We start from the raw sequence: 23,691 nt of genomic DNA, 5'->3' as shown, positions 1-23,691 counted from the left end.
GACTTAAGCCCAACAAATATATTGACAATATATAAATAAAGAAATGCAGTTCCAGTGTTAATGATCCTTTACCTCTCCTGTATGTTTCTTTCAGCTTCCTAGAGATCCACTGAATAGCCTTTGCGGAGATTTTTGTGCCGAAATTTCTGTCAAATGGGGAAGGTGCGCCACCCTGTAAAGCAATGTGTGCTGTCATAACTTCTATGTTGGAAAGGAAACTGACATGCAGTGCGTTCTTATTTCAGCTTTTTGTTCACTATCAAATGTCTTTTATCAATTAAGGTTCATGTAAGAACTTCAAACCATCTGCTTTTTTATTTGTATAATTGTTTCTATTGTACTTGTCTGCATACTGCATTTTAGTTGCACTCCTTTCACCCTTTGAGTGCCAAAATCTCTGTGAGACGCGCAAAAATATCTGCTAAAAATGCCAACATCTCTGTGAAAGATGCACAAAAAAATGTGCCAATAGCTCTTTGAGATATGCAAAATGTCAGCGTCATTCACATTTGTTATATGAATTCAAATAAAAAATGTGTAAAAAAAAAGATGATTTGGTACTTATGTATTATCTGTGCGCCCGGTTTTTTCATTGCATGCCACTACTTAAGGCATGCGATGCGATTTTTAATTGTAAAGACCCGATTTTTTAATGTATAGTCAACCATGGGTGATTTCATACCCCCACTATCCAACTATGCATGGAGTTGATTTTATATAGTGTGGCGAGCGCAGCGAGGCGAGCGCACGCGGATTACTTCACATGTATTCAGCGCCCCCTCGCGGGGCTCGCCTCGCTGCGCTCGCCACACTATATAACTTCAACTCCATGCGTAGTTGGATAGTGGGGGTATAAAATCACCCATGGGTGACTATACAATTAAAAATCGGGTCTTTACAATGAAAAATCGCATGAATTGTATGCCACTATATTGCATGCGATGCGATGAAAAAATTGGGCGCCCAGATATTACATAAGTACTGATGATATTTCCTATATACAGTACGGTAAACATTACAGGTCATTATGATGAATAAAAATGTTTGCTTGGCAATTTTCACAAATTCACTTGGCACTCAAAGGGTTAAAAACTATTTACGTATACTTTTACTGGCTGGTGAATACTCCAGAAAAATCTTCCTTGGGGCATTCAAAACTGTCCAATCGTAAATGTTGCTTAGTATGCACTATTTTATATTCATCATAAATGTGGGAGGGCAACAGGGCTGTCATGATTACATGTCTCACACTTTATATCACATTCACTGATGCAGTCACTTATGTGACTGCACATGCACGGCTAATCCGCAGGCAGCAAGAATCATCCCCATGTGAAACCCAATGTCAGGAACATTTGAGCGCAAATAGGTGAGTGAACTCCCAGATTGATATTTAATAATATATATATATGAATATATGAGCTGGAAGATATTTCTATTACTGTCATTCTGCAATATGATACTTTAGTCTTGGCACTAGGTCATGGCAATGCTGCTTTGTAGGAGACAACTTTCACTTTTTTACAGTGTTTGTTGTTACAGTAAGGAGGGGAGGGCTGTCACCGCCCAGTGTATAGAACAGCATGGAATGTTGTGTGACCCTTCCAGATAAATATGGAGCTAGAGCTAAAGATTGGTTTGGCAAGGAACACCCTCAGAGATTCCTAGTTCGTTAGCGACCCAGAGACTGCATTACCATATTAACCCTTTGCTGCTAAAAATGCCAGCATCTCTCACAGTGACTGTTCTTTTTGGGTGCAATATTTCACTAAACTTAAATTAATTGACGGCTGTATTTGTATTTATGTACACTAAAAGAACAGTCGCTGTGAGCGACACTGGCATTTTTAGTGGATATTTTGAGGATCTCTCACAGCAACGTTGGCACTCAGTGGGTTAAGATGCATCATAGAAAATGCATCGTATGTGACTAGGGTTCACAAGGAGACTCTGCTGATTAATGTGATAAGTTTTTATATAGAAAACTTGCTGTACTACATTGTAGCACTTTTCGTGCAGATTCAGACTCAGTCGTGCATAGGTGTACAAGTGTTGCATATCAAATTAATCAGCACAGTCTCATGTTGTGACTAAAGGTGGCCATACACTGCTTCAATGTCTCGCAGCAGTGTAGGGACAGCCGATACCCCGCCAGCAGGGACGCATGCGATCCTTCACAATTTGCTGTGATGGATTACATGTGACTGCTACCTGCCCGGCCCACCGCCGGGAGGGAGGTCCCAGGTCGGGTGGTCGGACATCCAGCAGGTCCAACCTCCTAAGGGGAAATAAAACTGACCTGATTTGAGCCATTTGGAAGGCCCGATTTGTCAGAATCGTACGAAATCGGCCCAGTGTATGGGGGCCTTAAGACACATTTTCACACAAAAATAAAGACTTCTGATGCTAGCAGATTCTTACAGGGCCTGGGGTGCCAAAGGGGCTGTTTGGACTGACTGCAGCAAGGATGTATGAGGACACATCTGTAGTACAGACTTTGCAGTGTTGTTTTCCCATACACTTTCTGTCTAAACACACAATTTAAATAACATGGGTATGATTTCCTTTTGTCTAATTGAATTAGTATGTCAGTCTTTTTTAAACCATTACACAAGGAGGCACATAAGTAACAATGGTACAGTACGTGTCCTTGCACATCACATGTATATGTGGCATACAGTATACAATAGAATACACTACCTGTTGCATATGTCCGAGTACATTCTTCCTGCAATCAAACACTCCTTTCCCTTCTTCTGAGTACAGCTGGTAAATAAAGTCAGTTGTGTAGTTCTCATTGCAATTTTCATTCCTTTGGAAATAAATATATAAACTTCTAAACCGATACATATGAGCAATAGAAGCTAAACAAGCCAGGCCTACTATCAAATATATAACAATAAATAATGTTATCTAGTCTTTGGATTATCCAATGTCATGCTTTATATATATATATATATATATATATATATATATATATATATATATATATATATATATATATATATATATATATATAGAACTCCAATAAGCAGCGGCACTCAGAGACTTGTAGACGGTGAAAAACGTGAATTTATTGTCTACATGTTTCGGGGTACTTCCCCGAAACATGTAGACAATAAATTCACGTTTTTCACCGTCTACAAGTCTCTGAGTGCCGCTGCTTATTGGAGTTCTGTGCATTGGGCTGTTTGCCTATACTGAAGGCACCAGAGCAGGTTAACCCTTGGAGGGTCCGAGTGCCGGGTTTACGGAGTTACTATATATATATATATATATATATATATATATATATATATATATATATATATATATATATATATATATATAGGATCCCAGTGTCGGTGCGGCACTCAAAGTATACTCGGTGACGGTAGGTAAAGTAGATATCTGTTTATTAGCAACGTTTCGATGCTACGCTGGCATCGTTATCAAGCAAAATATCACACAAGTAACAAACGAACATACCTTATATAAGCACCCTGTGTTTCAGCGCCGTGCATGCGGCGCAGGTCTATGACGTCAGCGGCATCCGCCGTCCTGACGTTCAGGCCTCTGATTGGTGGTGCACCCGTCACCATGACAACAAAGACAAACAAAATATTCAAATAGGACTGACGCCGTCAGCAGCAAGCATCACATAATGTTACACAGTCACAAGCAATAGTGTAACATATAATCGTTTAAACTCAAAAGAAAAGAAGCATAGATGAACATTAGTGACAGCATGGTCTAAACTTAAAGCAATGTAGAGATGCCCGTATATTCATTCAGACCCTGGGGAGCTACTGTCCCGAGTCTGATAATCCACCTGGCCTCGCACTTCAGTAACGCCGCTCCCCTGTCACCTCCCCTCAGTGTAAGGGGTACATGGTCAATCATTCTATATTTAATAGAAATGACACTATGTTTGTGCAGGGCAAAGTGGCGTGCGACAGGCTGGTCGCTAGATCCTGATGCCAGGGCTTTTTTTAGCGGATCTGTGGGCTGCCATACGCTCCTTAAAGGCGCGCTCGGTTTTCCCGATATATGACAGCCCACAGGGACAGATGATTTGATAAACAGTGTGGGTAGTATTGCAGGATAAAGTATGACGGATGTGCAATATCTGTCCTGTCCTGGGGTGACAGAATGTGGAGCCAGGTATAAGAAATTGGCAAGTGACACATGGACAACGTACACAGCCCATTTTGCGTGTAGTACGGGAGAGTTTAACAGGGGCAGCATCTGACTTAACCAGTATGTCCTTTAGGTTCCTGGAGCGCTTGTAACTGGTCAAGAGCCTTGCATTTTGTATGCCCACATCTGGGTCAGTTTGAACCAGAGGCCAGTGTGTTTTGACAATTTGTTTGACATTTGGGCTCATCAGATTGTAGGTTGTGACCCAGGGTAGCAGTTCAGAAGATTCTGTGATCTGTGGTCGACTGGACAGCAGTTGATTACGGTCCAGGTGCATCACTTTATCTTTTGTAGCCAAGAGTTCATCAAGGGGATATCCTCTATTAATGAATCGCTGGATCATTTCATCCATCTGGGTACTCGCAACCATGGTGTCAGACACAATCCGTCTAATACGCAACATTTGGGAGTGTGGAAGACTCCTCACAGATGCCCTGGGGTGGCAGCTGGAGTACAGCAGAGCATTATTTCTGTCAGTTGGTTTTGTGTAGACACATGTGTCTATCATTCCATTCAGGACAGTAATTTGCACATCTAAGAAGTGTATACGATTTTTGTCATGCGTATAAGTAAATTTTATGGGATGAACGGTGGAATTGTGGGCATCAATATATTCACACAATATCATGGGGGACCCCCTCCAAAAGATCAGGAGGTCGTCGATGTAACGATGGTATTGTACGATATGTGTGGCAATAGACGGATTTGCAAACAGAAAATGTTCTTCAAATTCATACATGAAGACGTTGGCATATGAGGGAGCTACCGCCGCCCCCATAGCCACGCCCATGAGCTGTAAGTAGAACGCATTATTATACAAGAAAAAGTTCTTGGTTAGTATCAAGTTCATGAGCTCAATTGTAAGCTCCACATCAGGGCCAGAGTATGAGGGATTGTCTTTAAGGAAATGTCGCATTGCTTGGAGACCCATTTGGTGAGGTATCGACGTGTATAATGAGCACACGTCTATAGTAAACATATAGGTGTTGTCATCAAGCATAGGTAAAGTCTGCAGAGAGCGGAGTAGCGACGTAGTATCCATCAGGTATCGGGGGTGATTCCTAATGCAAGGTTGCAATATGGAATCTAGGTAAATAGACAGGGGTTGCATCAGAGAGTCCCTGGCGGCAACTATAGGTCGCCCCGGAGGGTCGACAAGTGCTTTATGCACCTTTGGTGTGCAATAAAATAGAGGGACCAACGGATGGGCAGGTAGCAGTGCCGACATCAATTTCTTAGAGATGATGTTATTATCAACTGATGCTTGCAGTATTGTTTGAAGTTCCCTGTGGAAGATACTAGACGGGTCACTAGACAACCTCCGGTATGTGGTCGTGTCATTAAGGTGATCCATCACCTGTTGGTGATATTTTTCTATATCCATAATAACCAGTGCCCCACCTTTGTCCGCAGGGCGGAATACAAGAGTGTTGTTTGCGGCCAAATCTTTGAGGGCTAGGCGTTCTTGTTTGCTGAGATTATTATGTGGAGACACAAATTCTCTAGCAGATTTTTGTACTTCCTCATTCAAGACTCTGGAGAATGTTCTGATGGAGGCATTAAATGACTGAGGGTCATACGATGATCTCGGTAAAATTTTGGTTAATTGTTTAGGCAGAACCTCTTCAGTGATGGTATTAGAAGGTTTGGAGCATATCTCCCGAGGTTTGTTAAAATATTCTTTTAATCGAAGTTGCCTGGACAGTCTATGGTGTTCAATAGTCCAGTCTAAAGAATTAAATGACACAGATGGCACAAAGGAAAGTCCCTTTGAGAGGACAGCAGTCTCAGCGTTAGTGAGTTGATAGGTGGAGAGATTAATAACCAGATTTACTTCCCTCTGGGTGGTTTTCTCGAACCCCTTCCTCTTACTCTGACCACCTCTTCTGGTGTGTCCGCGTGGCCTCCTGTGCGTGCCCGCGTCGCCACACCTAAAGGGGTCAGTTGTTTGGGGTTTCTGGATCTCCCTCTATTGGACTCGCCACTGGATGAATTAAAGTCTGTTGATGACTCATTGTCTCGGTACGGGTTGCCTCTGTTGCGTCGTATGACCCTCAGTCATTTAATGCCTCCATCAGAACATTCTCCAGAGTCTTGAATGAGGAAGTACAAAAATCTGCTAGAGAATTCGTGTCTCCACATAATAATCTCAGCAAACAAGAACGCCTAGCCCTCAAAGATTTGGCCGCAAACAACACTCTTGTATTCCGCCCTGCGGACAAAGGTGGGGCACTGGTTATTATGGATATAGAAAAATATCACCAACAGGTGATGGATCACCTTAATGACACGACCACATACCGGAGGTTGTCTAGTGACCCGTCTAGTATCTTCCACAGGGAACTTCAAACAATACTGCAAGCATCAGTTGATAATAACATCATCTCTAAGAAATTGATGTCGGCACTGCTACCTGCCCATCCGTTGGTCCCTCTATTTTATTGCACACCAAAGGTGCATAAAGCACTTGTCGACCCTCCGGGGCGACCTATAGTTGCCGCCAGGGACTCTCTGATGCAACCCCTGTCTATTTACCTAGATTCCATATTGCAACCTTGCATTAGGAATCACCCCCGATACCTGATGGATACTACGTCGCTACTCCGCTCTCTGCAGACTTTACCTATGCTTGATGACAACACCTATATGTTTACTATAGACGTGTGCTCATTATACACGTCGATACCTCACCAAATGGGTCTCCAAGCAATGCGACATTTCCTTAAAGACAATCCCTCATACTCTGGCCCTGATGTGGAGCTTACAATTGAGCTCATGAACTTGATACTAACCAAGAACTTTTTCTTGTATAATAATGCGTTCTACTTACAGCTCATGGGCGTGGCTATGGGGGCGGCGGTAGCTCCCTCATATGCCAACGTCTTCATGTATGAATTTGAAGAACATTTTCTGTTTGCAAATCCGTCTATTGCCACACATATCGTACAATACCATCGTTACATCGACGACCTCCTGATCTTTTGGAGGGGGTCCCCCACGATATTGTGTGAATATATTGATGCCCACAATTCCACCGTTCATCCCATAAAATTTACTTATACGCATGACAAAAATCGTATACACTTCTTAGATGTGCAAATTACTGTCCTGAATGGAATGATAGACACATGTGTCTACACAAAACCAACTGACAGAAATAATGCTCTGCTGTACTCCAGCTGCCACCCCAGGGCATCTGTGAGGAGTCTTCCACACTCCCAAATGTTGCGTATTAGATGGATTGTGTCTGACACCATGGTTGCGAGTACCCAGATGGATGAAATGATCCAGCGATTCATTAATAGAGGATATCCCCTTGATGAACTCTTGGCTACAAAAGATAAAGTGATGCACCTGGACCGTAATCAACTGCTGTCCAGTCGACCACAGATCACAGAATCTTCTGAACTGCTACCCTGGGTCACAACCTACAATCTGATGAGCCCAAATGTCAAACAAATTGTCAAAACACACTGGCCTCTGGTTCAAACTGACCCAGATGTGGGCATACAAAATGCAAGGCTCTTGACCAGTTACAAGCGCTCCAGGAACCTAAAGGACATACTGGTTAAGTCAGATGCTGCCCCATAACTCTCCCGTACTACACGCAAAATGGGCTGTGTACGTTGTCCATGTGTCACTTGCCAATTTCTTATACCTGGCTCCACATTCTGTCACCCCAGGACAGGACAGATATTGCACATCCGTCATACTTTATCCTGCAATACTACCCACACTGTTTATCAAATCATCTGTCCCTGTGGGCTGTCATATATCGGGAAAACCGAGCGCGCCTTTAAGGAGCGTATGGCAGCCCACAGATCCGCTATAAAAAAAGCCCTGGCATCAGGATCTAGCGACCAGCCTGTCGCACGCCACTTTGCCCTGCACAAACATAGTGTCATTTCTATTAAATATAGAATGATTGACCATGTACCCCTTACACTGAGGGGAGGTGACAGGGGAGCGGCGTTACTGAAGTGCGAGGCCAGGTGGATTATCAGACTCGGGACAGTAGCTCCCCAGGGTCTGAATGAATATACGGGCATCTCTACATTGCTTTAAGTTTAGACCATGCTGTCACTAATGTTCATCTATGCTTCTTTTCTTTTGAGTTTAAACGATTATATGTTACACTATTGCTTGTGACTGTGTAACATTATGTGATGCTTGCTGCTGACGGCGTCAGTCCTATTTGAATATTTTGTTTGTCTTTGTTGTCATGGTGACGGGTGCACCACCAATCAGAGGCCTGAACGTCAGGACGGCGGATGCCGCTGACGTCATAGACCTGCGCCGCATGCACGGCGCTGAAACACAGGGTGCTTATATAAGGTATGTTCGTTTGTTACTTGTGTGATATTTTGCTTGATAACGATGCCAGCGTAGCATCGAAACGTTGCTAATAAACAGATATCTACTTTACCTACCGTCACCGAGTATACTTGGAGTGCCGCACCGACACTGGGATCCTGTATGCATCTTTAGTGCGGGCACCCAGAACGCATTGACTAAGGAGGCTGTGCCGGGCATCTGGATTTCTATATATATATATATATACGAAAGACTACGAAAATAACACTGTTTACAGAAGATGGGCGGAGCCTGCCTTTGACAACTCCAAAAGAAAGCCTTTTTTCGCAGACGCAGAGGTGGTACCGGCAGGAACTATGGATCATCCACTGATGTGGGATCCTCAAACAGTGAAAGTGACACAATCAAGTCACACACACACACCAAGTCACAAGGACACCCTTTAGGGGTGGCAACCCGTGCCCGGATCAAGGGCGGAGGAGACGATTTACCCGACGTGCCGGTCAAAACAAAAGGCAGAGGACGTGGAGCAAAGCCCCCCCAGGGGCCGTTAAATTTGGTGGTTAACATCTCGTCTTACCAATTGTCTAATGAGGAAGAGAAACTCCTGAATAAGGGGCTATCGTTTATCCCCTCAGTGAAATTTAACAAAGAACAGTGGACAGTAGATCAACACCGTTTCCACAGACAATTGAAAATTAAAGAACACTTCGCAAAAAATCCAGTACTTAATGTACAAAGTGAAACACTACCACCCCAGTTGATGAAAGTTTTACCCAGATCCAGTTTCGACCCCCAGGGTTTTAATCCCTCGGTAAAAACTTTTATGAGACTGTTGAATCAAGAGGTCGACACAGTGACAGTGCCGACAGCTCCAAAATTACAGTGCAATTTTTCTAAAAAGGAACGTGAGTGTCTTGAATCCCTTGCAAGGAATAAATCCATCGTTTTTCGCGGTGCAGACAAGGGGGGTGCCCTGGTGATCCAGGATAGTGCCAAGTACCATCAGCAAGTGATGCGACATCTAGAAGACACCACAACCTACAGTAAATTGCCCGGAGACCCAACATCTACATTTAAACAAGAACTTTCTGAACTTTTGCAACATGGAGTGGACAGAAATATTATTTCTCCCAAATTAAAAGAGGCATTGCTCCCGAACGCCCCACTTGTGCCTATCATTTACTGTATCCCTAAGATACATAAGTCGCTTAGTGATCCTCCTGGCAGACCCATTGTGTCTGCCAGGGGATCACTATTCCAACCCACGTCAATTTATATCGACAGCCTTATACAGCCCTGTTTGTCCGCAAATCCTAGATTCCTGCAGGATACCACCATGCTTTGTAAACTAAAAAATTTGCCTCTATTGAATGATGATGTGGTGATGTTTTCGGTTGATGTGGGAAGCCTATACACGGTGATCCCACACCACTTGGGTTTACCGTGTATGGCAAGCTTTTTGTAAAATAGTCCAGTATACTCTGGGCCCGATGTAGACTTGATTGTCGATCTTCTGAGTATGGTTCTCAAAAAGAATTTTTTTCTGTATGGCTCGCAGTTTTATCTGCAAGACGTTGGCGTAGCGATGGGGGCGGCGGTCGCTCCATCCTACGCCAACGTCTACATGTTCTCAAATGAAGATGACTTTTTTTTCTCAAGCTCTGATGTGGCGGGTAGAATTATTTTCTATACCCGTTACATCGATGACTTGCTAATTTTTTGGCAGGGCGATGGAGGCGATCTTGCTGCCCACATAGATAGGTATAATCAAGGCCCTGGTACCATCAAATTCACTTATAATTCGAGCAAATCAGTTATACATTTTTTGGATGTTTCAATTTCCATTAACGATGGTCTGATTTCCACCAGTTTTTACTCAAAGCCTACAGACAGAAATAATTTGCTACACTTTGAGAGCTGTCACCCACGGTCCACCCTTTACGGGTTACCATATTCCCAATTAATCAGATGCAAAAGAATTAATTCAGACCCTACATCTGCTGACCAACAAATGAATGCAATGATGGATAATTTTCATGCCAGGGGTTACGATAGAGAACTCTTACTAGAGGCCAAAAAGAAGGTTGATAATACCCCTAGGGAATCCCTCCTGCTAGCATCCAAAAAATCCAGTCCCAAGGGACCAATGATGCCCTTCATTCAAACGTTTAATCGGTCTAGCTCATCTATTGTTCACAAAACCAAAAAGCTATGGTCCATTGTGTCTTCTGACCAGGACCTCAAATTAAAGTCCACTAGATTAATGCCCTGTTTCAAACAGCGAGCCAGAGAGTTCCCCTGTGGGCAAAATGGGATGTACGCGATGCACCTGTACCACATGTGTCATGAACCTGTTTCACATTTATTTCTGATGTTCCATGCCTGTCTGTTTCCTAGCTGCTGCTGTTGCAGCTGTTCTGCAGTCTCAGTGATTAGAACTCCTGTGAAGCTCCCTGAGTTCAGCACCAGTCACATGATCCCAGGTAACTCAAGGCATACTTCCTGGTTCTGTCTGCTGCTGCAAGCTGCAGACAATCAAGCAATCACCTGGAGGAATATAAGCCAGCTTCCCAGAGTCCTCCTTGCCTTGAACAAATGTTCTTTCTGCTTCCTGTGTGGTTACCCCAGAGACAGAGAATTCCAAGGCTCCTGGCTATCCAGTCTCCAGCGATACCTTCTCCTAGTGTCCTGCTGCTACTTACCTGGTTCTGTTCATCTCCAGAGACTCCTGCTAATTCCATCACTGCGGTTGAGTGAGCAAGTTATCCCCTGCAGAGGATACCGCTGGCACTGGCTAGCAAATCCCCACTAGCTTCCAGGCTAGACCTCTTGGCTCCCAGGCCAAACTACCTTCAAACCGTTCAGTGACTTTTACCATCACAGTCCTGATCTGTCGACAGGCACTGTCTACCCCACAGTCGACACTCAGCTTCTGCCGTCTATCCTTGACTAACAACATCCGTGTCATCCCTGACGTCCATCAGTTGCTGCATCCAAGTGTTGTCATATTATCGTCTATTGTCGACATTGTGTCAACTGTTTTCCAAAGTGCCTCCAGAGACTCTGTGCTTCTGTCGTCTCCTGGTGACTAACATCATCTGTGTCATCTCCGACGTCCACCAGTTGCCGCACTCAAGTATTGTCACACATCCACCTGTTGTCAACATCCTGTGTCAACTGTTTTCCAAAGTGCCTCCAGAGACTCTGACATTCTCTCCTGGTTATCGACATCATAGACCAACGACTCCCAGGTCGTCATCTCCGGCTTCCAGGCCATCCTGCAGCTCCCAGGCTGCCAACTGTCATCACCGGCTCCCAGGCCATCCCGCAGCTCCCAGGCTGCCAACTTCACCCCCGGCTCCCAGGCCGCCTCGCAGCTCTCAGGCTGCCGACTACACCCCCGGCTCCCAGGCCGCCTCGCAGCTCCCAGGCTGCCGACTACACCCCCGGCTCCCAGGCCGCCTCGCAGCTCCCAGGCTGCCAACTACAACCCCGGCTCCCAGGCCGCCTCGCAGCTCCCAGGCTGCCTGCTATCATTCCCGGCTCTCAGGCCGTATGCAAAGACATTATCTCCTATCTCCTGTGTCCTCACTCCCAGCCAGCGTCCAGAGGACCAGGGCAGGGGGCCGCGACCTGCTTGCCAGACGCAGCCAAGCCTATAGTTCCTTGCGGGACTCCCTGGTGAATACCGCTGGCAAGTTAGACTCCGCGCCCCTGCTTCTGGTCTTTGCCAACCCTCTGGTTCGCTGTGCCCGGGTCCCCAGTGTACGTCAGAGCAAGAGACTTTATATATATATCTGCTCCCAGAATTACTCCTGTGTCAGTGAAGCTCCCAAGGCTCCAGGCTTCCAAGCCTCACCTGAGAATCCATCCTGTGTTCTCTGCTGTTGCTGCCGATACCACCTGTGCTCTATTCTGCTACAGTTTGTTGCTATACCTGTGCCTCCACTCGCCTCTCATCTGACTGCCGACATCCAACGTCGACAACTCCCGCAGCTTCCAGGCTGTCCACTGTCAACCCCGGCTTTCAGGCTGCCTCAAGACACATCTCCAGTCTCCGTCCCAGCCTGCGCCCTCCACTGGTCCAACACGGTCACAGCCGGGAACACGAGAAACCCCGGTGCTGACAGTTTGTTCAAGGCCGATGGACTCGGCTCACGACCCAAGTGTGGGACCAGCGGCTCTTCCAGATGTCTTCGCCCGTATGAAGATCCAAGAAGCCACTCAGCAGTGGATAACAAAGAGTCTCCAGGGAGTATCCACCCGATTGGACACTATACAGCAGTCGTTGACACCTCCTGCGTCGACTGTCCAAAATTTTTTTGCATCACCTGCTGTCACTTCCTGTTTGGACGATCTCCAGCAATTCCTGGGTACTTCTAGTCCATGTTCCAAGTCCACTCCGGTTGTTCCAGTTTCCTGTCCCCGGTCACCCATGAATTGTCCGTGGATTTCCCAGTTCCCTTGTCAAAAGGATTCTGAGCCTCTGAGTGCTCTTCATGGATTGTTGGAACAGCTACAAAGTCTTTTGTCCACTATTATTATGTTAATACCAGAGATTCTTCAGAGTACACAAGTTACTGCAAGAAGTTCTGCTCGATCCACTGCAATGAAACTATCCCCTGTTATTAACTCACTGAGAAATAATCCACTGTCTTCCATGCAGTGTGAAGACAAAGTCAAGAGATACTCACATCCCAAATGCTCGGAAGCTGAACGTCAGCGTCGCAGACAGCTCCATCTATGCTTCTACTGTGGTAGCGCTAGTCACCTTATTAGAGACTGTAACCTTTGTATGTCCAGGAAGGGTGACAAGCCTCAATGCCGCAGGCCTCCTATGCATAAGTATTCTGAAACATCTGCTTCCACGTTTTCTGCCTCAGTCACGCATTTTCCTAGTTCCAAGTCTGAGAACCAGAAGAGGATGTATAAGTCTCGCATCCCTAAAAGGGTCTCGGATTCCTTTGTCCCAAGTAAAACATCTGTAGCTGTAGCCTCGGAGGAGGTACCTGATCCCGTAGCTCGTGTTGGGACATCTGAAGCTACAGTCCAAAGAAGTGTATTGAAAATATCAGCCTCCAGTGAGGCATCTGATGCTCTGACCCCAGCAGAGCTATTTGTTTCTCCAGTTCCAGAAATGGCACCCAAGCCATATACTCCAGGTCATCCTTCTTCCAGTGCCATGATGTCTACATCCTGTGTAGTCCAGGTCCAAGATGGACCATCTGAATGCCCGGATTCAGTCCGTTCCGGTTCCAGGCCGGATTCCGTCTGTCCCAGTGTCGAACTTCAGTCCGATCCTCTTAGTAATGAACTTCCCATTGTAAACCCAAAAAGGGGTTTAGGTTCAAATTCTTCAATAGACAGCCTGCTCCCAACGGATGAAGTTGTTTCCACAATCCCAGAGACTTCTTCCATCGTCCCAAGTACCTCACCTAAAGATGCTACTGTAAGTAGTTCATCATTATACTTTGAAGATGATTTTGCCCAATTTCGCTGTATTGTTCAAAAAATCCTCGCACAGATGGATTCTGATCCATCAGTAGTCATAACTCCTGTTAACGCAGTTAGACTTTTACTGCTCTCCTTCAAAGGTAAAGCCTTGGAATGGGCTAACCCCCTCATCGAATCTAAGGATCCTATACTTAGTGACCTCTCGGCATTTCTAAAAGCAGTTCAGAAAGAATTCCCTCCTAAACCAGCTCCTTTGGGATCTTTGAAAAGTTCCACCCAGGTCACTAAGAGCTTATCCACTACTGCACCATCACTTTCCGAACAAGATCAAGCTATATTGAATCAAAGCATTTCTCAATTAAAAAATTGGAATTCCTCCACTGTATATCAGCAGTCTCAATCTTCTGGAGTATCCAAGCTTGAACCCGACCAGGTCCTCCAGGATCCATATATTAACAGTCGTCATATCTCCAGAAATAAAGATATTTCTATACCCCATTCCCCTGATTTAAGGTTGGGTGTAATTTCATTCCGTTCTTCTGCAGGTCCTTTAAGGAATTCTAGTCCCATGGATGTACCAGCTAACATCACTTCTGCCCCTAAAAAGAAGAATACTGATCATTCAGAGTCTGCAATCTGTATTGATTCTTCTACTCCACATTATTTACAGGACTCTAACTGATGCTTCCAAGAGAGAGGATCATGTACGTCCATTAGAATTGGACTCAGATTCCGATTATGACCCGGGTTACGATAAAACTCCTTTCCAAGGAGGTTCTATCCTTCACAACCATGTTTTTCTCCAGGAAGATATCCCAATAAATTCAGTTTTTGTCGATGATGGATGGTCCACCTGTTCCGAAGATGAAAACTGGGAAGATCTGTGAAAAAGCTCAGTTTGGGACTTCTTTAGCACTCCTACCAAGTTCATTGGGGTGTTCGGAGTCCACCCCTAAAGGGGGGGGGTACTGTCATGAACCTGTTTCACATTTATTTCTGATGTTCCATGCCTGTCTGTTTCCTAGCTGCTGCTGTTGCAGCTGTTCTGCAGTCTCAGTGATTAGAACTCCTGTGAAGCTCCCTGAGTTCAGCACCAGTCACATGATCCCAGGTAACTCAAGGCATACTTCCTGGTTCTGTCTGCTGCTGCAAGCTGCAGACAATCAAGCAATCACCTGGAGGAATATAAGCCAGCTTCCCAGAGTCCTCCTTGCCTTGAACAAATGTTCTTTCTGCTTCCTGTGTGGTTACCCCAGAGACAGAGAATTCCAAGGCTCCTGGCTATCCAGTCTCCAGCGATACCTTCTCCTAGTGTCCTGCTGCTACTTACCTGGTTCTGTTCATCTCCAGAGACTCCTGCTAATTCCATCACTGCGGTTGAGTGAGCAAGTTATCCCCTGCAGAGGATACCGCTGGCACTGGCTAGCAAATCCCCACTAGCTTCCAGGCTAGACCTCTTGGCTCCCAGGCCAAACTACCTTCAAACCGTTCAGTGACTTTTACCATCACAGTCCTGATCTGTCGACAGGCACTGTCTACCCCACAGTCGACACTCAGCTTCTGCCGTCTATCCTTGACTAACAACATCCGTGTCATCCCTGACGTCCATCAGTTGCTGCATCCAAGTGTTGTCATATTATCGTCTATTGTCGACATTGTGTCAACTGTTTTCCAAAGTGCCTCCAGAGACTCTGTGCTTCTGTCGTCTCCTGGTGACTAACATCATCTGTGTCATCTCCGACGTCCACCAGTTGCCGCACTCAAGTATTGTCACACATCCACCTGTTGTCAACATCCTGTGTCAACTGTTTTCCAAAGTGCCTCCAGAGACTCTGACATTCTCTCCTGGTTATCGACATCATAGACCAACGACTCCCAGGTCGTCATCTCCGGCTTCCAGGCCATCCTGCAGCTCCCAGGCTGCCAACTGTCATCACCGGCTCCCAGGCCATCCCGCAGCTCCCAGGCTGCCAACTTCACCCCCGGCTCCCAGGCCGCCTCGCAGCTCCCAGGCTGCCGACTACACCCCCGGCTCCCAGGCCGCCTCGCAGCTCCCAGGCTGCCGACTACACCCCCGGCTCCCAGGCCGCCTCGCAGCTCCCAGGCTGCCAACTACAACCCCGGCTCCCAGGCCGCCTCGCAGCTCCCAGGCTGCCTGCTATCATTCCCGGCTCTCAGGCCGTATGCAAAGACATTATCTCCTATCTCCTGTGTCCTCACTCCCAGCCAGCGTCCAGAGGACCAGGGCAGGGGGCCGCGACCTGCTTGCCAGACGCAGCCAAGCCTATAGTTCCTTGCGGGACTCCCTGGTGAATACCGCTGGCAAGTTAGACTCCGCGCCCCTGCTTCTGGTCTTTGCCAACCCTCGCTGTGCCCGGGTCCCCAGTGTACGTCAGAGCAAGAGACTTTATATATATATCTGCTCCCAGAATTACTCCTGTGTCAGTGAAGCTCCCAAGGCTCCAGGCTTCCAAGCCTCACCTGAGAATCCATCCTGTGTTCTCTGCTGTTGCTGCCGATACCACCTGTGCTCTATTCTGCTACAGTTTGTTGCTATACCTGTGCCTCCACTCGCCTCTCATCTGACTGCCGACATCCAACGTCGACAACTCCCGCAGCTTCCAGGCTGTCCACTGTCAACCCCGGCTTTCAGGCTGCCTCAAGACACATCTCCAGTCTCCGTCCCAGCCTGCGCCCTCCACTGGTCCACCACGGTCACAGCCGGGAACACGAGAAACCCTGGTGCTGACAACATGTAGATTTCTCATCCCTGGACCGACTTTTTATCACCCACATACGGGCCGCCCGTTATCCATCAGGCATTCATTAAATTGTAACACAAAATTCACTGTGTACCAGATTATATGCCCCTGTGGGTTGTCATACGTTGGCAAGACTGAACGAGCGTTCAAGGAGCGTATGGCAGCCCACAGGTCGGCAATCAAAAATGCATTATCCTCTAAGAAAAGTGACCAACCCGTGGCCCGCCACTTCTTGGACGCCCGTCATGGGGTGTCATCCATCCGTTATAGGATGATAGACCATGTACCGGCGTCCATGAGGGGCGGGGACCGGGGTAAACGTCTGTTGCAGCGCAAGGCCTTTTGGATCATGAAATTGAACACTGTCAGCCCTAAGGGCTTAAATGAATCCATAGGTCTCAACGCATTGCTGTAGGCATTAGACACTGATTATTGGTAGAGCTGTCAGTCGCCGCATTATGCCGGCAGTGTTTTCCTTTTGCTAGTATGTATATGAGATAAAACCCAAAACTGCCGATCCCTGAAGGCTATTGCTAAATTCAGCTTGCTATACCTGCAGTGTCATGATGTCTTTATCTAGATGTATGTTTGCTTGTTTGTTTGTGTATTTGTTATGATTTGTTTTGATGTATTTTTCACATTATGTTGTTTGATATCACCTCATCGTGCTTCGCGCTATGGAGCGCGCCATCTTTGCTTTTTTGTTTACTGGTATCCCCTAGCAACGGTCCGTGATACGGCGTTGAGGGGTGATGACATCACTCTGTGGAGATCGTGGGGCTGGGCGTGGGCTTGACTCCCGCCTCACGCAGCACACATTGCTATTTAAGCTTGATTCACTTATCTGTATGTTAGCCTGAAGACAACATGTAAATGTTGAAACGTAGCTGAGTGCTAATTATTAAACCACCTATTCGTACAAGGCTGGAGTGCTGCATCATTGTTCTCTGTATATGCTGTTCCAGTAGTGGATGCGGGCACCCGCCGTGGGTTTATCTGTACAGTGCTGGAGTGCCGGACACAAGTGTTTTCTATCTATATATATATATATATATATATATATATATATATATATATATATATCTATATATCTCTTTTAATTTAAGGAAAGAAATCCTTCCTCTTGGCACTATTCACAGTGTGCTGAGTTAACACAACCCCCAAGTGTTTAAAGGGTGCACACAGGGGGTGCCCCAGCCCCTTGCACAGTCAGACACACACTTGTACATCGGAATGTCTGATACTAGCGTTAGATTAAAGTTGTTGACTGAATTATGGCAAAATATAGTAAAGCAGCAGCATATGGACATATATATATATATATATATATATATATATATATATATATATATATATATATATATATATATATATATATATATATATATATATATATATATATATATATATATATATATATATATATATATATACATACATACAGGTTGAGTATCCCGTATCCGAGTATCCGTTATCCGAATTATTCCGAAAACCATACATTCCAGAAAGTGAAAAAAAAAATATTTTTTTGCTAAAAACTCACTGGGGACATTTGTAACAGCACTACTGGTGACATGATATGTAACTGGCACTATATATGTGCAAGACAATGATTGCTTGGCATTCAAATTCAATATCTGAGAAAGTACACAAATTTTGTTTCATGTTTTGAAACCTTGTTTTTTGAACAAATAAAATATATTTGTGTGTATTTTATGTGGTAATAAAATATATTTGTGTGTATTGTATGTGTATATACAGCATACATGCAAGATACTTCAAAATACATAATTGAAATATTAAAATATTCCGAAATACGGAATAATCCGTTATCCAAAATTCTCCTGGTCCCGAGTATTTTGGATACGGGATACTCAACCTGTGTGTATATATAATATATAATATATATATATATATATATATATATATATATATATATATATATATATATATATATATATATATATTGCTTGTGTATTTCTTTCATTATCTGTTTGTCCCTATACCTCCCATGTGATTTTCCCTCTTCTCACTTATATTTATATATTTTAGTCTCTCTTTGTTTTTTTAAATCCACCTTTCATCCCATCTGCACAACACTTTTTTGCCTTTTTAAATGATTGTTAAAATATAGCCATTCCTGGAGGCACCTCGCACCCTATCACCTTTACCCCCCTTTGTTTATCCTGTGTATGCAACTCAATATTCCGTTACCACCTACTTATGCAACATGACATAAATATGACAAAATCACTATATATAAAAGGCTAAATACGCCGCACCTATTTGAGAAGTACCGCCAGTGACCATTAGAGGCCACTAGATGGACCAAATAACACTAACAAAAAGTGAAACCAAAATGATATGTTTCAAACTTCCTGGATATGGACAGAGGGAGCTGTGAAGACAGAGATTTTGGAGGTAGGGGCAGACGGGGACTAAGCCATCATTTTGACAGGCTTTTAAGTAGTCACTTATAAAATTTCATGCTAAAGCTGCCCATACACGGTCCATTTAACGGATCCGTTTGGGACATATAGTACACATCGCATCGCATGCCTTGTGCATGCAGTGTGCATGCGATGCGATGTGATAACCAGCTAGTACAAAAAGTATGTGCAGCACATACTTTTTGTACCGTACGATGAGATGCGCGGGTAAGCGCATCTCATAGTACAGAACGGATGGTCCGGGAACAGACCGTCTATGGGCAGCTTAAGAGCTGTTGTTTATATTTATAATAAATATAAATATATTAGCCAATTACTGATGTGTCCAGTACCTTAGAACAAGGCCTCTCTGGATGCTTGTTTTCATCTTCTCCGTCAAATGTTCCACATTTGCCTTTTGAAATAAAATAACACAAATATCGTAAATACACATCTACTGGCTGTATTGTTTTAACTTAAATCATTAAATGAAAATACTTTGCATGTTTATATCCTAAGGTGCCCATACACGTTACAATTATTGTATACAATATTGTATACAATATCGCATCTCATCGCATCTCGGTTTTGCGATGAGATGAGATCTAGTACGAAAAGTATGTGCAGCACATACTTTTTGTACTAGATCTCATCTAATCTCATTGCAAAACCGATATGCGATGAGATCAGGGACAGTCTATTGATTTGCAATATAAATCTGATGTGCCTCCATTTCGGGGTCATGTGACCTGTTCACCAATTCACGTTACCTCCTCCGGGTTTATTTGCTTTATTTTGTTATAAAACTGTACAAAATAGGTTAAATTATACTGCCTCCTTAATTTAGTTAAATATTTAAGCTATTGCAAGATGGTTCTCTCCTATTTTAAAACGTTTTAGATATACTTAGTATTTAATCAATGCACAGGTGAACTAATTGAACAATCAGTGGTCTGCTATAAAACTGAGCACTGAGCTCTCATTCAACACTTGCTCCCAATGAAGTCGGACGTGTAAGATCCGGGGAAACGTGTTGAGCCAACAAATTGATTTGCTGACATCTCCATCCTCATTGTATGACCTGTCCACCTCCCACTGGCGTGCCTGAAACACCTGGAACCCCCCCCCCCCCCATTTTTACGCAGTATTTCTAATTGTTCCAGCTACAAAAAAGAGGAAACGTCTAAATGGGAAGCTTGATCCCTTGGAATCAGGGCAATTCAGGACTCATATGTCACCCCTACTCTGGACTAAATACTCACCAGATGAGAACATTGGATGGTAATATACAATTTATTTGTCAGCCATTCATTACGAAATTAATACTTTGCCACAACCAATACGAACAGTATTCTAATAAGGCATCAGAATCTGATCTGTTCAATTTATAGATACATTTTTGTGTTATTTGTTCATTTACTTTCATATATATTTTTTTAAGTGTCTTTAACACTCGTACAGTGCATGTTCAAGCAGAAACTAATTGTTTCACTGATCAATTACCCAATCATGTTTTAACTAGTTTCTAGGAAAACAGCATTTTCCAGCCACGGTTTTCTATTCTCATGTGGATACAGCAAATAAACTCATTGGAGAAACACGCAATGCGTGACTGACATCTGGGGTACAAGATGGGAGTTCTATTGGAAATGGGAAGTTGCCCATAGCAACAGATAAGATTCTACTTATTTATTTAGCACCTTCTAGAAGACAATAGATAGAATCTGATTGGTTGTTATGGGTAACATCCAGAGGTGGCTGCAGCACCTACCAAGTAGTGCAGGGGGAGGTCACACAGCATATATACATGCATGTAATATATGTGCTGGATCGATCCCCTGGGGATCGCTTGCTCTTTTTTAATCAGGCACCGTATGGCACCCGGGAATCAGCATACAGTAGTGTAGTATTAAGCCCGCCCCCATGACTCCTATTGGCTGGGGGGCGGGCTTAACACTATAATAACGTTTGCTGATTCCTGCCCAGCACTCGCGATTCCTTGCGTGTATATATTACATGCATGATAACATGCATGAATATATGTGATGTGTGATCCTCCCCTGCACTACTTGGTAGGCGTTGCAGCTGCCTCTGACAACATCCTATCTATAATAGAACTCCCATGTCAGTAAATGTACCCCCCCCCCCTGACTTAAAGCAGTTGCGGCTCCCATGCTTCCCGTCTGTGTACATTACCAAGTTATGGTACACCACATACTTTATACCGGAAGAGCGTACAAGTAATACTTTAAACACGGCAGTGACGCATCCTGCAATTTGCATTTCTCTTGGGGTTTTTTCTAAATAATAATATCAAGGGTGAGATTTAATAGGATGAGAGATTCAGAAAGTGAGAGATTTGGTGAGAAATCTCCAGTTTTTTTTAAATCTACAATCATGTACACTGCACAGTTTGATTTTTGCATTGTAAATGATTGCCGCTTTAAAAAAACCTGGAGATTTCTTCCCGAATCTCTCACTTTCTGAATCTCTCATCCTATTAAATCTCACCCCAAATGTATTACGTGAATGTGTCAGGAAGCCTGAAGCTTAGTAGAAACAGGACATACTGTAGCTGCTATACTATATTTTCTTAATATCACTCAAAGTGAAAAATGACACTAGAATTATACTTCCATATATATTATGTTATGCAAGGATTCATCTGAATAATAATTTCAATTTTAATCTGATTATATTAACTATTTACTCTGTGTGGTTATACCCCCAAATTGTCCCTTTATTTCCCAGTAATCACAATTTTCACTTAACATTTTATTTCCATGTTGATATTTGAATTGTGGGACACCTGGGCCCGTGGCACCTATAGGCCCATATTTGCTACACCACTGCATAAGTCAAAGTAAACCTGAGAAAGAACGCCAATCACGAGACAGAAACATGAAGATGTTTTGTAGATGGTATTAAGCAAAAGATTGCGGTTTTGGGGCCTCCTCATGAAGCAGTGATAAGAGTGTAGTGGAGAAGTGTGCCATGGCAACCAATCAGATTTGAGGTAACATTTATCAAGTCCATTCTATAAAATTATACATAGCAGCTGGTTGGTTGCCATTAGCAACTTCTCCACTCATAGACCCCTTATTTTTGTTTTAGGTTTGACATTACAGTGGTTTGATTAGTGACAAGAATGCCAGAAAAAATCCATTTATATGATGCAAGAACATAAGATGAAAAGAGATAGATGGTCTTATAGAGCCTGTACAACTTTATTCCATTTACATAAAAATAAAACAATTATATAACCCCTTACCGACGCAGCATGTTTTTGCCTTCCTGACAGAGGCCTTTTTTTCAAATCTGACATGTATCACTTAAGTGGGGATAACTTTTTTTTGCTTTTACTTATCCCAGTGATTTTGAGATCTCGTGACACATTGTACTTTAAATTAGTGGTAAATTTTGGTCGATACAGTTTTTTTTTTTTTGTGAAAAATACCAAAATGTTGTAAAAAAATTGAACATTTTGCTATTTGCAAAATGTAAAATTTTCTGCTTGTGAGACAAATAATCATACCACTCAAAATAGTTAATAACTAACATAGACCATATCTAAACTTTATTATTACATCATTATTTCAACTTTCTTTTATTTTTTTTGGACACTAGGGGGCAGCAGAGTCTAAATTTTACACATCACACAGTAAACGCTGCTTTTGGCTGTTCACGTTTGAACAGCCAATCGCAGCGATCGCCCATGGCGGGGGGCATCGCTGCCCCCCCTGGGCAATGAGGGAAGATGTCTGCTGTAAATGTACGTCAAATGTCGGGAAGGGGTTAAACATTCTCTCTGTTAGAAACGATGGGGGAAATGTAATAGGATGAGAGATTCAGAAAGTGAGAGATTTGGGAAGAAAGCTCCAGTTTTTTTTTTTTAAAGCGGCAATCATTTACACTGCAAAACCAGTTTGATTGTGAAGTGTAAATGATTGCCGCTTTAAAAAACCTGGAGATTTCTTCCCAAATCTCTCACTTTCTGAATTTCTCATGTTAATCTATTATTGCTGTTTAAAAATGGTTGCACATTTTCAGTGTACTTGTATTTATGGACGTGTGTGTAATTATAATAAATACCTTTTTTTAGCTCCCCAGTTTACTAATAACTAATTAATTACCTGGAGTTCACGGATATCAAACTGCTCCTCAAAGATGTAAGCTGCATCAGCACCTGCAGCAAGGGCGCTCATGTTTGCCAAGTAACCACAATATCCTCCCATTGTTTCAATGATGAAGACACGTCTCTTAGTTCCGCTGGCTGACTGCTTGATACGATCACACGTCTAATAAAAACGTTTGATGCACAAATACATTACAGTTACATACGGACATAATTATAAAACAACATAATGTCATATTACTGATGAGGGACAAAGGACGGTGGGTCTAGGCATAACAAATGTCGCTGGAAAGCATAAGTTCTATTTCAAGTATATAACAGACTTAAGGTTTGCACCAATTGTGTTGAACCTACTTTGTCATCCACATGGGGGTAAATTTACTAACATGGGAGTCCTATTAAAATGGGATGTTTC

General features: G+C 43.7%; 1 protein-coding gene across 3 annotated transcripts in view; it reads right to left on the bottom strand.

Moving 5' to 3' along the window:
• Positions 1 to 23,691, bottom strand: part of PFKP (phosphofructokinase, platelet) — a 149,094-nt gene that overhangs the window by 8,525 nt on the left and 116,878 nt on the right. For all 3 annotated transcript variants that reach the window (XM_083188807.1, XM_083188805.1, XM_083188806.1), the window contains 4 exons: positions 23,275 to 23,439; positions 19,495 to 19,556; positions 2,701 to 2,812; positions 73 to 172 (listed from right to left, as the gene is read on the bottom strand). In XM_083188807.1, the coding sequence (XP_083044933.1) occupies positions 73 to 172; positions 2,701 to 2,812; positions 19,495 to 19,556; positions 23,275 to 23,439 (439 nt within the window). The remainder of the gene's footprint in view (positions 1 to 72; positions 173 to 2,700; positions 2,813 to 19,494; positions 19,557 to 23,274; positions 23,440 to 23,691) is intronic.

The sequence above is a fragment of the Crinia signifera genome, chromosome 5 (assembly GCF_055691185.1).
Source record: "Crinia signifera chromosome 5, ASM5569118v1, whole genome shotgun sequence".
NCBI lineage: Eukaryota > Metazoa > Chordata > Amphibia > Anura > Myobatrachidae > Crinia > Crinia signifera.
The sequence above is the reverse complement of the archived record's forward strand: the minus strand, read 5'-3'. Positions and strand labels throughout refer to the sequence as shown.